Raw genomic sequence first — 15,256 nt, 5'->3', positions numbered from 1 at the left:
CTAAACACGCACATGCATACAATGAACTAAGGTGAACAAATTATGCCAACGGCCAAGCAACACACGTCCGCCTTGAATTTCCATTCCAAGACTCAAAAGGGGAAACTTAGATATGAAATTTCACCAAGTAAAAAAAACTAGAACAACATCCCATGATAAGCGCTAGCAAGAATTTGCAATAGCAAGAGACAAAAAGAAGAAGCTATGCAAGCTAATCAAAAGAGCGCCGACAAAGAGAGCTAAGGAATTATTCACAAACTAACTGAATTAATAGAAATTTCATACTAAATTAGCTTTAGATATCGATCACGCATCAAAAAGAGTTAGACGAGCGTACATTAGGATCAATTAAGGACTTTAATAGCTTATAATGACCTTGGTGCCAAGAAAAGGGAAACAAAAAGGGTAGCGGCCATAAATTTCTGCTTGGTTTCAACTACCCTTGGCCACTACCATCCCCTAAACTACCCAAACCACGGCCACATGTATTAGCCAATCACCAAACAAGGTTACGAAAATGAAATGAAGAAAAACTACTAGTTATGTCCTACTAGAATTACTACCACCGACTCCACCACACCTAGTCATAATTCTCATCCGGCTCCTCACGTTATTGAGCCTCGAGCTCTCCCTTCTCATCAGACTCCTTCACATCCGGAATATATGCTAGTCTGGATGTCTAACCAATCCTCTCATGATAGTATTCAACCCTCTTTCAAATTCGATTTTTGCTCTTTCATAGCACTTCTTTGATTTTTCTTTGAGGAATAGGGTCATTTGAGGTGAGATTTGTAGTGAGAGAGATTGAGGGGCTAATTCCAAGAGCTTTGGAGAGGGAGATGAAAATTTGGGGCTTTAACTTTTGAAGTGTGTGAGGGGAGATAGGGAATCACATATCAATTCTTCGTTCTTTTGCATCCCAACCACTTCTATCTGGTTCACACCATCCCAAAGCACCTTAGATCATTGACACACAATTTCACACAACCCTCCAAACATCCGGTTCCCTAAGCTTGAGCAATAAACGGAGACTCGGACTTTGGTTCAAAATTAAGGACAAGGGGACTCTTTTGAGGTTTTATCATGCAAAAATTGCCTTGTATCATTTCCTACATACGCCAATCAACTCCAATATGATGCATAAAAGATATCTAAACTACTCAAGTATGAACAAACGGAAATTATTTACGCAAGTGCGGAAAGAGACAAACAAGCATGGGATGCTTCAAAACGAACTTCAACTCTAAGCGATGCATACTACTTGACACACCTTGGAGCTCAATTTGTTCAACAAAGTTCATATATATGCATGCACATGGATTCAACACATAATCAAATTCGACAGGGTGCTCGACTCTTGCCATTATTAGGAAAATTGAGCATAATCTAAGTATCTAGCACTTGAAATCACTAATTACAAGGGAAAATTGCACAAAAAATTTTAAAATTTTCTATGCAAAATCGAAAACGCAAACCATAAATAATCTATCCCCCCCAACTTGAAATATGCAGCGCCCTCGATGCAAAGAGACGGAAAATAAGGGAAGGGAGAACAAAAATGTACCGACGGTGTGGAATGTCAACCACCCGATACCTCGACCAAGTTGGAGGATTTTTCGTCAATGCCACCGTTCGTCATCGGAACCGCTTCCAAGGCCCACTCTTTCGGCCCCGCCATCGGAACCATAGCTAGTCGCACAGAGCCATCGCCGGAGCTTTCTTGGGCTAACAACCGCGACACATAGTCGCACCCATGCTTAGGGCTCCTGAATGCCTCACTCACCCCGGTTTTTAGACCCAAACTACCAAGGCTGGTGCGGTAGCGTGTTACCCTGCAAAAGACTTAAGAACCAACTACCTAATAGGAGACAAACGACATTAGCACCGCCGGCTCGTGATAGCCCGGCCCAGAAATTATTATGAACAAGTATTTAAATCCACCGAATCGTCACGTGATTAAACGGGTACTACTTTTCTCCCCATGTTTCACTTAAGGTGTCGTAAAGCAAGTTAGACAACATCTTAAGCGAAGCACGGGTGGTTATACCGGACCACAAAAAATTTGCCCTTACTAACCGGAGCTGGGTACACGAACCTTGTTTGAATAGCGGCGTGCGAAGCTATAACCCAAGTCAATGATGGGTACCCCCGAAGAGGCCGGGCCTTCCAAACAATTAAGTCCAGAAGTACGCAAAAGCTCCCCGTGAAAACATTTTTATTTTTAGAACCTTTCAAACCAACGGATCATCCGGATAAACCGGATCAACTAACTCCTCCACCGTGTCCTCCACCGCAAAATTTTCCAAAAACGGTTTTAAACGTTGACCATTCACTTTAAAAATATGACCATTGGCGGGATTCACAACTTCAATGGCACCGTGTGGAAAAACTTTGTGCACAACATAGGGCCCCTCCCAACGAGATCGCAATTTTCCGGGAAAAACATGGAGTTTAGAATTGTACAATAACACTTTTTGCCCAACATCAAAATTCTTTCTTTGGATATTCTTATCATGAAATTCTTTGACTTTTGATTTATAAATGTTGGTATTATCATAAGCATCCCGCCGGATTTCCTCGAGTTCGTTGAGTTGGAGTTTACGATGAACGCCGGCGTCGGGCAACCGAAAGTTTAAAGATTTTATCGCCCAATATGCCTTATGTTCCAACTCAACCGGGAGGTGACACGCCTTACCGTAGACAAGCCGATAGGGCGAAGCGCCTAGCACGGTCTTGTACGCGGTTCGGTATGCCCACAAGGCATCGGTCAGACGAAGTGACCAATCCTTCCGGTTCGGATTAACGGTTTTTTCCAAAATGTGTTTTACCTCACGATTGGCGAGCTCGGCTTGGCCATTGGTTTGTGGATGATAGGCGGTGGATACCTTGTGGGTAATGCCATACTTCTTCATGAGGACCGTAAAAGGCCGATTGCAGAAGTGTGACCCTTGATCGCTTATAATGGCCCGGGGCGTTCCGAACCTTGACAAAATATGCTCCTTGAGAAAATCAAGCACCACTGCATGATCGTTGGTGCGTGTAGCCACGGCTTCAACCCATTTGGACACGTAGTCCACCGCCAAGAGAATATAAAGGAACCCGTAAGAATTTGGAAATGGGCCCATAAAGTCAATTCCCCAACAATCAAACACTTCCACGACTAGGATATTGGTGAGGGGCATCATGTTCCTCCGAGTCACCGCACCTAGTTTTTGGCATTGCTCACAAGCCCGGCAAAATGCATAAGCATCCTTGTGAAGATTTGGCCAATAGAATCCACATTGGAGAATTTTGGCGGTGGTCTTTTTATGAGAGAAATGGCCACCACATGCCTCGGTATGGCAAAATGAGAGAATCCCCCGTTGATCGTCATCGGGCACACACCGCCGGATAATTTGGTCCGAACAATATTTGAAAAGATAAGGATCATCAAAGAAGAATCTTTTCACCTCACTAAGAAAAAGCCTCCGGTCTTGTGGGGTCCAATGGTCCGGAAGTCGCCCGGTGACAAGATAGTTGACGATGTCAGCGTACCACGGGCAACTTGAAACGGCAAAAAGTTGTTCATCCGGAAATGAGTCGACAATTGGAATCCTCGAGGAAGAATCCTCAAACTCAAGACGGGATAAGTGATCCGCCACCACATTCTCCACTCCCTTCTTATCCTTGATCGTGATGTTGAATTCTTGGAGCAATAAGATCCATCGGATTAATCGAGCTTTCGCATCTTGCTTCGTGAAGAGGTATTTCAAAGCGGCATGATCGGTGTAAACAGTAATGGGAGATCCCACCAAATATGACCGGAATTTGTCTAAGGCAAAGACGACGGCAAGCAACTCTTTCTCGGTGGTGGAATAGTTCATTTGAGCTTCGTTTAGAGTCTTGCTCGCATAATAGATAACATAAGGATTTTTGTCCTTTCTTTGCCCGAGAACCGCCCCAACCGCATAATCACTAGCGTCGCACATGAGTTCAAATGGCAAATTCCAATCCGGTGTTTGTACAATGGGAGGAGAAGTGAGACTTGATTTCAACTTATTGAATGCTTCCTCACACGCCGGAGTCCATTCAAACGGGGTATCCTTTGAGAGAAGATGGCACAATGGCCGAGATATTGCACTAAAATCTTTGATAAAACGCCGATAGAAACCGGCATGCCCGAGGAAAGAGCGGATGTCCTTGACACATTTAGGGGTCGGGAGGGTGGCAATAAGATCAATCTTGGCCTTGTCGACTTCGATACCGTTCGACGATACAATATGACCCAACACGATACCATGAGTCACCATGAAATGGCATTTTTCCCAATTGAGCACCAAATTTTTCGCCTCACACCTTGCCAACACCTTCTCCAAATTTTCCAAGCAAGATTCAAATGAGTCACCAAACACCGAGAAATCATCCATAAATACCTCGACGATCTTCTCAATCATATCGCTAAATATGCCCATCATACACCGTGAGAAGGTTCCGGGCGCATTACACAAGCCGAATGGCATGCGTCGATAAGCGAAGGTCCCAAAAGGACAAGTGAACGTCGTTTTCTCTTGATCGGGTAAGGCGACTTCTATTTGGTTGTACCCCGAATATCCGTCTAGAAAGCAATAATAAGCATGTCCCGCCACTCGCTCCAAAATTTGATCAATGAAAGGTAGAGGGAAATGGTCCTTCCGAGTGCTAGCGTTAAGCTTCCGATAATCGATACACACACGCCATCCGGTAGTGACTCGAGTAGGGACCAATTCATTGTTGGCGTTGGGTACCACCGTGACACCGGATTTCTTGGGAACTACTTGAATGGGGCTAACCCACTTACTGTCGGCAATAGGATAAATAATTCCCACATCCAAGAGTTTCAAAACCTCCGCCTTCACCACATCTTTCATTATGGGATTCAACCGGCGTTGGGGTTGGCGAGAAGGTTTGACGTCGTCCTCGAGGGAAATGTGGTGGGAACAAATTGAAGCATCGATCCCCTTAATATCCGCGATAGACCAACCAATGGCTTTGGTATGCCGCTTTAGAATTTCAAGGAGTTGGGATTCTTGCGAGCCGACGAGAGAGGAGGAGATCACCACCGGGTAAGTTTCATTTTCACCTAAAAAGGCATATTTCAATGTTTCCGGGAGGACCTTCAACTCGAGTTTTGGTGATTGAATACTCGAGGGAAGGGTCTTGCTCTCGAGAGGAGGCAACTCTTCAAATTTCGGAGACCATACGTCCGTCCCACAAACATCTTCAATGTCAAGCAAAGAACACAAATACTCCACCTCCAATGAGTCAAGAAAATTTTTTTCTTCGGCGGTAAGGCACACCTCCAACGGATCCTTACACAAGAAAGTGTCCATATGCTCTTGGACCAAAGAATCAATAAGATTGACTTCATGAACACACTCGTCATCCCCCATTTGGCTTCCGATATTAAACACATTCACCTCCATCCTCATGTTGCCGAAAGTGAGGTTTAGCAAACCGCTTCGGCAATGGATAACGGCATTGGAAGTGGCCAGGAATGGACGCCCAAGAATGACCGGAGTCGACGTTGACACTTGCGAGGAGGGCACAGGGCATGTATCCAACACGATAAAATCCACAGGATAGATAAAGTTATCTACTTGCACGAGTACATCCTCCACCATCCCGCGTGGAACACGAATGCTTCTATCAGCCAATTGAAGGGTCACCGATGTTGGCCTCATCTCCCCCAATCCAAGTTGTTCATAAATAGAATACGGAAGCAAGTTCACACTAGCCCCCAAATCGAGGAGGGCTTTTTCAATCTTCTTGTCGCCAATGGTGATGGAGATGGTTGGACAACCCGGATCTTTATACTTGGGAACCACGTTGGTTTGAATAATAGAGCTCACTTGTTCCGTCAAGAAAACCTTCTTTTGAACATTCAACTTACGCTTTTGAGTGCATAAGTCTTTGAGAAACTTGGCATACGTGGGAATTTGCTTGACGGCATCCACCAACGGAATATTGATTCTCACTTGCTTGAAAAGCTCATAGATCTCGGCATTGGTATTGGCACGGGCCGGTGCCTTCAATCTTTGGGGAAAAGGAGTCGGAAATTGAGAGGCGGGGCCTTTGGGTTCTTCCTCTTGAGATTTTGCCGGTTGCTCACCAACGGGAGAAGGCTCCGAGGTTGGTGAGTCAATAAAAACATCCGGTGCTTGCGATACAATAGGTGTAACCCGTGGCTTGCTAGGCTTGGGGACAACGGCCGTATCAACTTCCTTGCCACTCCGCAATGTTATAATGGACTTGGCTTGCTCGGGACTAGGCACCGAAGAGCTCCCCAGAAAATGAGTTCCGTTGGGATTTGCTTGGGGTTGAGTCGGAAGCTTCCCCTTTTCTTGTTGAAGAACCCCCACCGTATTAGTCAACTTTGCCATTTGATTTTTGATTTCCCCAAGCGTTTGAGTGGTTTGCTCGTTGAGGGACGTTTGACTTTGCATAAAAGATGACATAATATCCTCCAAAGATCGCTTTTGAGGTTGGAATTGATTTTGCCCATGAGGAGGTCCCGGAGGTGCAAATCCCGGTGGTTGTTGATGTTGAGAAAACCTCGGCGCTCCTTGAGATTGAGAAGGCCGGAAAGCTTGGTTTTGTTGAGGCGGTGGAACTTGTGGCGGTCCGGGAGGTTAAGAATCGCTCCACCGGAAATTAGGATGCATCTTCCAACCCGGATTGAAAGTCTGAGAATAAGGGTCAAACCGTTGATTAACGGCGTTGACCTCCGATGGGCCGGTTCCTTGGAGAATATCCTTAACGGCAGGGAGCATTTGACAATCCCCCGTAGCATGACCTGCAACTTCACATAAAACACAAATGTCTTCCGCCTTGGCCACAGAGGCCACCCCAGCAACTTTGTTGAGTTGTAAAGTTTCAATTTGGCGGGAAAGCTGGGCGACCTTGTGGGCTAGCTCATTTTGCTCATTCAATTGAAATTTACCGGAATTGCTCGGAACCGGATTAAACACATTCTTTTCAGAGGGGTCCGAGCAATCCCAGTTTTGAGTTTTTTCAGCTAATTCCTCAAAATAGTCCCACGCCGCTTCAGGGGTTTTTGCCATAACTCCACCAGCACACATGCTATCCATAAGGTGTCGAGTACTTTGGAAACATCCCTTTAACAAGTACTCGACCTTTTGAAAAGTTGGGAGGCCATGATGTGGGATGGAGTTTAGCAAATCCTTGTACCTTTCCCAATATTGGTAAAATGATTCCCCCTCTTTTTGTTTAAACGTTTGGATTTGATGCATGAGTTCCTTTGTGAGATGAGGGGGAAAAAATTTCATGTAGAAAGCCTTTGATAAATCCGCCCAGTTTGCCAAGGATTGGGGCCTCATGTTATTCAACCAAATCTTGGCTTTGTCTTTTACTGAAAATGGGAAGAGTTTTAGCTTTGCGGACTCAAGTTGAGCGGGCGTGGACACTATTGTGGATACCAATTCCTCGAATGCCCGCATATGAGTGTACGGGCATTCTTTGTCTTTGCCATAAAAAGATGGCATCATGTTAATGTGATGCATTTTAACGGTGAAGTTATTCGCCTCGGTTGCGGCCGGAAGGACTATAGTGGGCCGCGGAGTAGAACGGGCCGGATTCATATAGACACTCATGGTCCTTTCAGGCACAACCGGTGGCATTTCGCCTTCACCGTTTCCGGCCATTCTTTCTCGAGGAGGGGTTCTTACAGAAAAAGGAATTCTTTGGGGTGGTGGTGTCCTAGCTCGAACCCGACGAGGAGTTTTGGGTCGAGGAGGAGAAAAAGATCTATGAAGCCTTTTAGAAGTTGGGCTCCGAAAGGCTCCACGATGACCACCATGCATACACTTGAAAACCCTTTCTCGAGAAACAATGGACAACAAGATTAAAGTAAACAGACAAGAGGGGCTATGCCGCCACCTCCTAACAATAGCTTCGAGGGGCTATGCCGCCGCCTCAATAAGAAAAGCAATAAAAGAAAAGGTGATTCGTACTTACTCTAGCTTCGTTACACCTCACGTTTGAGAGGCTCAAGTTAGAGGTATCCACTAGATTAATTACAAATCACACAAAGTAAAAATTAACGAGATACTTACAATGGGTTGGCGAACCTCCAAAGATAAGCTATAAAAGAAAGCGCTCCCCGGCAACGGCGCCAAAAATGCTTGCGACCTTAATGTGTGTTGCAATAAGAATACCCCAAGCGTAGGGTTAGGTCGGTTGAAAGCATAATACCCGGAAGTCCGGGGTCGAATCCACAGGGAGCGCATCCATAACTTGTTTTCAGAGATTAGCTCGCGTAGAGATTTAGCGTTAGGACCGCCAACCAAACTTCGGCGTTGAGACGGCCAACTGAACGATTTAGTTAACTTGCTACTTAACCTAACTACGGATTTTTAACTGGAGATTAACCTAAAGGCTAGGTTTAGGAATAATTAACACCCATAACGCAAGGATAAACTTGATTCTTCTCTTTTTAACCAAAGTGTTAAACATGTCTAGGGTTCTTTTGGTGCATTTAGACAAACACAAGGAGGGACATAGCTCCAAGTATCAAATGTGGCAAGAAGTTTAACCCTTGCCTACATTTGATCAAAGAGATTAACACCTCAAAGTTTTGATACTTAAAATTGACCCTAGCATATGCTTAAGCTATAAAAACGAAAATTACATGAGAAGAACAAGCAACACCCTTGGTTACGGGATGCTAACCATCCCACAACCTAACCTTACTACACTACTCACACATATCGTAAGAAGACATGAAATGAGCACGGGTAATGGTAAGGAGAAAACTAAACATTGATTAAATTCGAAATAAAGACAAGATCCTCGAAGAGAATGAGATTCCTTACACCTTTAATGAAGACTAAAAGCTTTGGAAGTAGACGGATCGTACTCAAAAATCCTCCTCAAAGCATAAATGAAGAGAGAGATGGGAGCTCCATTAATGGAGGTAGAGAGAGAGAGAGAGTGCCAAAGTAAAGATACCCTACTGAAATCAGGCTTGAAAGTATTTATAGCCCCTTAAAAAAGAGTTACAAAAGTCCTAAATACCCCTAAGTTGTTGCTTGGTCGGGTACAAAAATAGGCAGAAAATCCCAGGTGCTACGGGTAGTACCATTTTTGGGCTACGGGTAGTAGTCTCGTTTTGCAATTTGACACAGCTTCTGATCACTGGCTACGGGTAGTACCATTTTTGGGCTACGGGTAGCGGCTGGACAGATTTCTGTCTCCTTTGGTTCTTTAGCCTTTCCATGCCCTTTGGGCTTCCGTTGTCCCGCACACCCTCCAAAGCTACTGTTCATCATTCTTGGGACTCGGCGATGGAGTGCCAAGTGGCCTCGGGTGTACGGATACCCTTGGAATTGATCCATGGCATCAAAACACGCCTTATTTCCACCTTAAACCTGCAAGGGCCAAAAACACCAACTCCGCGCAATATCATCTTAATAAAGTAAGTTAAGCACGTGTGTGTGACAAAAAATGAGAGAGATAAGCCCTATTATTTACATTATAGAGGGCTTATCACTAATCTTAGACATTAAAAAAAGTATGTGGAGCTAGCTAGCGCAATATTATGAGGTCAAACAATTTAGCACTGTTGGAAATTCAATTATGAATTTATTGCCGCTGTTTATTTTCTTCTACTGAATTCACTAATGCAGTCAAGTCCACTAGATGCGGCCGGCCGCCTTACGGGCTGTTTGGATGAAGGAGATGAAGGGGGATATGTGAGCCCCTGATTTCTACGTCTGGTGTCCTTCAAATCCGGTGTTTGATTCAGATTTTTGGAAGGTGGAGATAAATACTGTAGAGGATTCATGTCCGGCTGAAGGTGGGTTTGTGAAGCAGAGCTCAGACCCCGTCGTTGGCAGATCCGGGAGGTTTTGAGACGGTTTTACTCCTCCAAATCCCCCTTTCATTTATCCTTTGTCATCCCATTTCTTGTTTCATCATGTTCTTTTACCCAGACCAACGAAGAGAGAAAAGAGAGAGAGAGAGAGAGAGAGAGAGAGAGAGAGAGAGAGAGAAGAAAGGAGGTCGCCGAAGAACTCTGGTGACTCCATCGCCTTACCGACGGTTACAACTCTCCCTCATCTTCCTCTTTACACGGGCTAAGGTATGGTTGTTCACTCCATTTGCTATCGTTTTTATGGTTTTTGAAGACTGTCTATGTTTCGTTGGATTGAGTTTTTGATTGATTTTGGGGTTTTTGATGTTAGGTGTGATTTTTCACCCACGGTACTCCATAGCTTATCTGAGTTGCCCTATAAATCTTGAAACTCCATATAGGTTGATTTTGCCTTAATTTTATTGTACGGATTGTAGATCTGAGTTGCCTTAACTCGAAATAGTTATTTTTTTTTATCTCATTCTGTGCATTTTGAACCACGATTTAAGTTGTGACACGGGTTTGAACCACTATTCAGTGACTGAATAGTCACAATCTTCGGACCTAAGGATTAATTTGGCTTGGAGGATTTGGATGTCAGAGATGATTCTTGCCTCTACATTGCATGGTGTTAAATCTTATGGTTGATAAAATAGTGTTTAAGTACGAATATGCATAAATACATATATGTCCATATGTATATATGTGTGTGTACATATCTCTCTGTCTTTGTAATTTCCATTTTCATTTCTTTGCATTTTATTCATTCTCTCCAATAACTGTTCACACATACATCATGGAAAACTCTGTGAAGTTTAATTGCAGCTTTAACATGACAGTGTCATGTCATTTCCTATAGTTGTTTGAAATTGTCAGTGTCTGCTCATTTAACTTGTGTCGCTTATTTGTGTCCGCACTATCTAGATATCACATCTAATGTTTGTACCATCTAGATATCACGTGTTTGTGTCCGTACCTTGTTGGTGCTTCCCTCTGATTGGTGCAGGGGTCTATTTTTTTGTGGTCCTCCATAAAAGGAGTTTGGGAATGGCAGAGACCCCGATAGGGAGAAGGATAAGGTGCATGAACATTGACAACAACACACAAATTTGTCGATAGCAATGATATTTCTTGTATTGTGTCAAACTAAACACTTTAAAAAAAACAAAAAAAAGTAGTCATTTTTCCTCTATCTAGGAAAATGGAGATGGAATTGGAGCCACATGACATGATAGCTTCTTTCTGCCTTTGGTTGAATGAGTTGCACGTTTACTTCTCTATTGAGTTGGTTTTCACTTCTCACCATAGCTTTGGACCAGTCATAAAAAACAACACAAGTACATAACGAATTTTCATTGCCATTCTGTGATACCCAATTAATCATCTGTAGTTTTTTTGGACACCTTTCTGGTAATTTTTTTATCTGTTTCTTTGGCAGTTTTTTGGCTATTTGTTGGACTGTGTTGGTGCACTTTCTTTGGCTTTGTCTTATGGCAAGATTGGAATGGTTTTCATGCTGGTTTTTTGGCTCATTGGTTGCTGGTTTATGGCCAGTTTTTTTGTTGTTTCTTGGACAGTTTTGATGCACATTCTTGGCCAGTTTTTTTGGGCAATTGTTGGCCAGTTTTGGTGTTGTTTATTGGGCACTGCTGATGTTGTTTCTTCGGCAATTTTATGTTGTTTCTTGGCTGTCTTACAATCTGTTTCTTGGTTACTCTGAGAGCAATCCAGTTCTGTTGTTTACTCTGTGGTGTGGTTGCTACATGCTGGTATTTTGTTTCTTGGCTGTCTTACAATCTGTTTCTTGCTACATGTTCCACAGGCTATGATGATATGACCGACAAATTTGAAGGTGAGGCACTCGTCTTGGCGAGACAACCTATGAGGGTCAATGATTTAATCTCCATTTGGCAACATAAGTTGTAGCCAAGTGGTGCACGATGTGCCGATGGAAAAAAAATCTGAGCCAACTACATATAAACTTAATATTAGTATTTATTATGTTATAAATATGATAATCGATTTTTTCTCGTAAATTTTACAATGTCAAAGGAAGATAAAAAAATACTATTTGGTGGTTTTCGTTGGCCGTAATCCGGGAATCTATACAAGTTGGGAGACCGCGGGATTGTAGGTTAATGGATATCCAAGGAACTTGTTCAAAAGATACACCACGTTCGACGAAGCGAAAGGAACATTGTTACAGTTCCATGAGGAAAGATACCGGCTCCTTCAAATGCAGTCGGTTCGAATCGAACAACAATCAAGTCACAATATTTCCACATCCGCAAGTGCTTTGGAAGTTCAATGTCGAACTAGTCTAACCACATACTTCGTTGTAGTTTTTTTTTTAGGTTTCTTATGTTGTATAATCTTGGCACATCTATTTGATTCTGATTGAACTTGTACGTATTTTTCAAACATTTTGGAAAGACTGTAATATGAACACAAAGTTTAATTCTCAAATAAATTTAAACATTTAGTTGAGGTACATTACGAAAGGTACAAATTTATTGTCCAACATCTGTCTTAAGCTTCCGACTTCTCCACATCAGTACTGACGTCTAAAGCAATGGCACCAACGATTGTAATTGAGAAATTGCATTTCTCTCATGTGCCTAGCTCGTCGATTGACCTACACAAATAGTAGGAAAAATGTTCAAAAATTACCGTAAACATGAGTTTATATAAATTGCAAGAATATTGATTACTTACTTGGACATATTGATTCCAAACTTCATCTTCTACCAACAATTTATTTTCAGTTGCATTCCAACCAAACCCGGATATTTGAAGCCAAGGGCGGTACTACACTTAGGCTCCACTAGGCTATAGCCCAGGTGCAATTCCGAAGAATTAAAAATAAATAATAAATTATGTGTAAAGTTTCGGTCCAAGTGAATTTAGCCCAACACACCACCCTCCCATTTAGCCTACCTCAATCCACCATCCGTTTGAACGGCGTGAAGATCTTATTTGTTTGATCATTTTATCATAAATGGTCATACTTAATTTTTGTCTTTAGGGCTCTTGTAATCAAGTATCTGCTCTTTATTTGGGATTTTATAGGATAGATACTTGATTATGAAAGTTCTAGATGCAAATATTAATTATGACCTTCTAGAACAATATGATCAGAAAAATAAGATCTTCGCACTGATTCAAACGGATTAAAAAAATGGAGTACTTGATTTTTTTAGAGAGTTTATATATTTAAAAATATGGTTAAAATTAATTATAATCATTTAGAATAATATAATCAGAAAAATAAGATCTTGAAATGATTCAAACGAACGAAAAATTGGAGCACTTAATTTTTTTGAGACTGTTTAATAATATAAGAGAAATCAAGAGAGAAAAGTGAAAAATAATATAAAAGAAATTGTTGATGAACAGTCGTTCAGTATATATACCGAAGTATTGTAGCGAAATGTATTTTATCTAAGCTTTTATCTAATTGCTTTAGGTGGGTTTTCTCGGTTTTAGGTTGCTATGATAGCTAATATTTTATTTTTGCTACTCTGGTGTACATACTCTAATGGAACAACAAAATAAAAAGGGAAGAAAAACACTTTTGTACTTTTGTTTTGTTTATTTTTAAACATTTATATATTTATATACGAGTTTGCCTTCTTTTTGGTTCACATATATAAATTTTGGTTAGCCCAGGGCGAAATAAATTTCTGGTTCCGCCCTTGTTTGAAGCATGTATTGTAATGTAAAACAAGTTTGTTTCCAATTCTTAATCTTTGCCTCAATATGAATTTTGCCAATACGTCATTGGGGGAAAGAAAATCTCATTTGATTTTCCAAGACTCCCAAGTACGCGGGATGAAACCCGTGCTCAGCTTGCCAAACCCCTTGATCTACAAAAGTCGTAAGTTTTTCTAGTAACAACTCCTCCTCCTCATCACTCCAAGCTTGGCATGCGGTGCATGCCATTGTGAGGTAAAATATGAAAATAGTTGGAAATTACTTTTAATGGACAAGAGATATGGAATGGGATGAAGGAAAGTGTACAAATGTGTGCCTTTTATAGAAAAAATTATCAACAAAAATTGGTGAATATGTGTTTTCAATTACCACACACCCAACAAATTTGTTGACCATGTGCTTTCAATTACCCAACTAATTTTAACAATGAACCATTTTTTTGGGTTATTTCGGTTTTTATTTTTTTCTAAAAAATCATTATTCTATTACAAAAAAGTTTTAAACATTTAACAGATGTCTTATTTTCATTATTTTATAAATAAATAAAACGAAATCTATTTTCCTATATAATTTCATAATAATTGAATTATTTTACAATTATTATATCATTTCATCCGTTTTTTTATTAAACATTTTAAACATAACTTTATTTAATTTTATCAAGTTTTTTAAAAATAAATATGTATTTATTTTAGTTTTAATTAAATTAACCTATATTACCCTTAAATTAATAAAATGGGGGCAATAAAGTCATTTCACATCTTATCCCATCATATCCACCTTCTAAATCTCCCTTTTCAAAAAACCATCCAAACACCTCATTACAAATCCACCATTTTTAAGAGGTGGGGCCACCCTTCTTAATATATCACCCCTCATTACATATTTACTTTCAAATCTCCCATCGTTACAAATCCAGCTAAAACAAATCCTTTATCAAAACGGGCCGTTATACTGCTAATTGCTAATGGCTTTGTTTTCTTCCTCCCGGAGCTGCTACCATATTGTGTTTGTTGGATAAATTCGCTTTTTTTTTTTGGTCATAATATACAGAAGATCTCGAAAGAAACCCAGTTTGCGGGAGATTCAATTCACTGAGATGAATAGGGAGTTCCCTATCCCTATTTTTTTGGGTAAATCATTCCCTATCCCTATTGCGAGCAAAGTACGGATAAGAATAATAATAGGACCATCAAAATAGGAAATGTAGCGCATATAAGACTTCCGGAGCTGCTACCGTTTCTGTGTTCCATACAATTTTTCGGATTCCATCCAGCGTATTTGCGTGTTGTACTCTTTGTGTGAGACAAAGGGAAACGTGTCTTCATTAATTTCGCTAAGGCGGTTTCCGGTTATCGTTGTTCTAACCGTTTTATCCTGATAGACAGATGACTGTGCAACCTTAAATACCCTCGGTGAGGCGGCAAATATGTTTTAAGGAGACTGTGTAAGTAGGATTCGATTCGTGTTTTTTTTTTTTTTTAAATTTGTGTCCGTTCATTGTAATATGTATTTTCAGTTTGTTATTTATAGATATCTGGTTATGCCAAATGTAACCAAAAAAAATAATAATAATAATTGACTAGTAACTAAGAAAACTTTAAATATATGGTACCAGACATTCCACAGCGGGTAGGGAGCCCCTATGATCAC

The 15,256-nt window shown here is 41.2% G+C and overlaps 2 protein-coding genes and 1 non-coding gene across 3 annotated transcripts in view; 2 read left to right on the top strand and 1 right to left on the bottom strand.

Moving 5' to 3' along the window:
- Positions 1–15,256, top strand: part of LOC131333609 (very-long-chain aldehyde decarbonylase CER1-like) — a 44,495-nt gene that overhangs the window by 17,828 nt on the left and 11,411 nt on the right. The window lies entirely within an intron of this gene.
- Positions 6,648–7,838, bottom strand: LOC131332544 (uncharacterized). Its single transcript, XM_058366850.1, has one exon. The coding sequence runs from the start codon at positions 7,836–7,838 to the stop codon at positions 6,648–6,650; it is 1,191 nt and encodes a 396-aa protein (XP_058222833.1).
- On the top strand, positions 7,168–7,274 carry LOC131335002 (small nucleolar RNA R71). Its single transcript, XR_009202396.1, has one exon. It is a non-coding gene; the product is annotated as a small nucleolar RNA R71 (small nucleolar RNA).

This window comes from Rhododendron vialii, chromosome 7a, assembly GCF_030253575.1.
Source record: "Rhododendron vialii isolate Sample 1 chromosome 7a, ASM3025357v1".
Lineage (NCBI taxonomy): Eukaryota > Viridiplantae > Streptophyta > Magnoliopsida > Ericales > Ericaceae > Rhododendron > Rhododendron vialii.
The sequence above is the reverse complement of the archived record's forward strand: the minus strand, read 5'-3'. Positions and strand labels throughout refer to the sequence as shown.

Excerpts from the sequence above, each read along its gene's own strand:
- LOC131332544 (XM_058366850.1), bottom strand. The coding sequence starts at position 7,838 with ATGCATGGTGGTCATCGTGGAGCCTTTCGGAGCCCAACTTCTAAAAGG.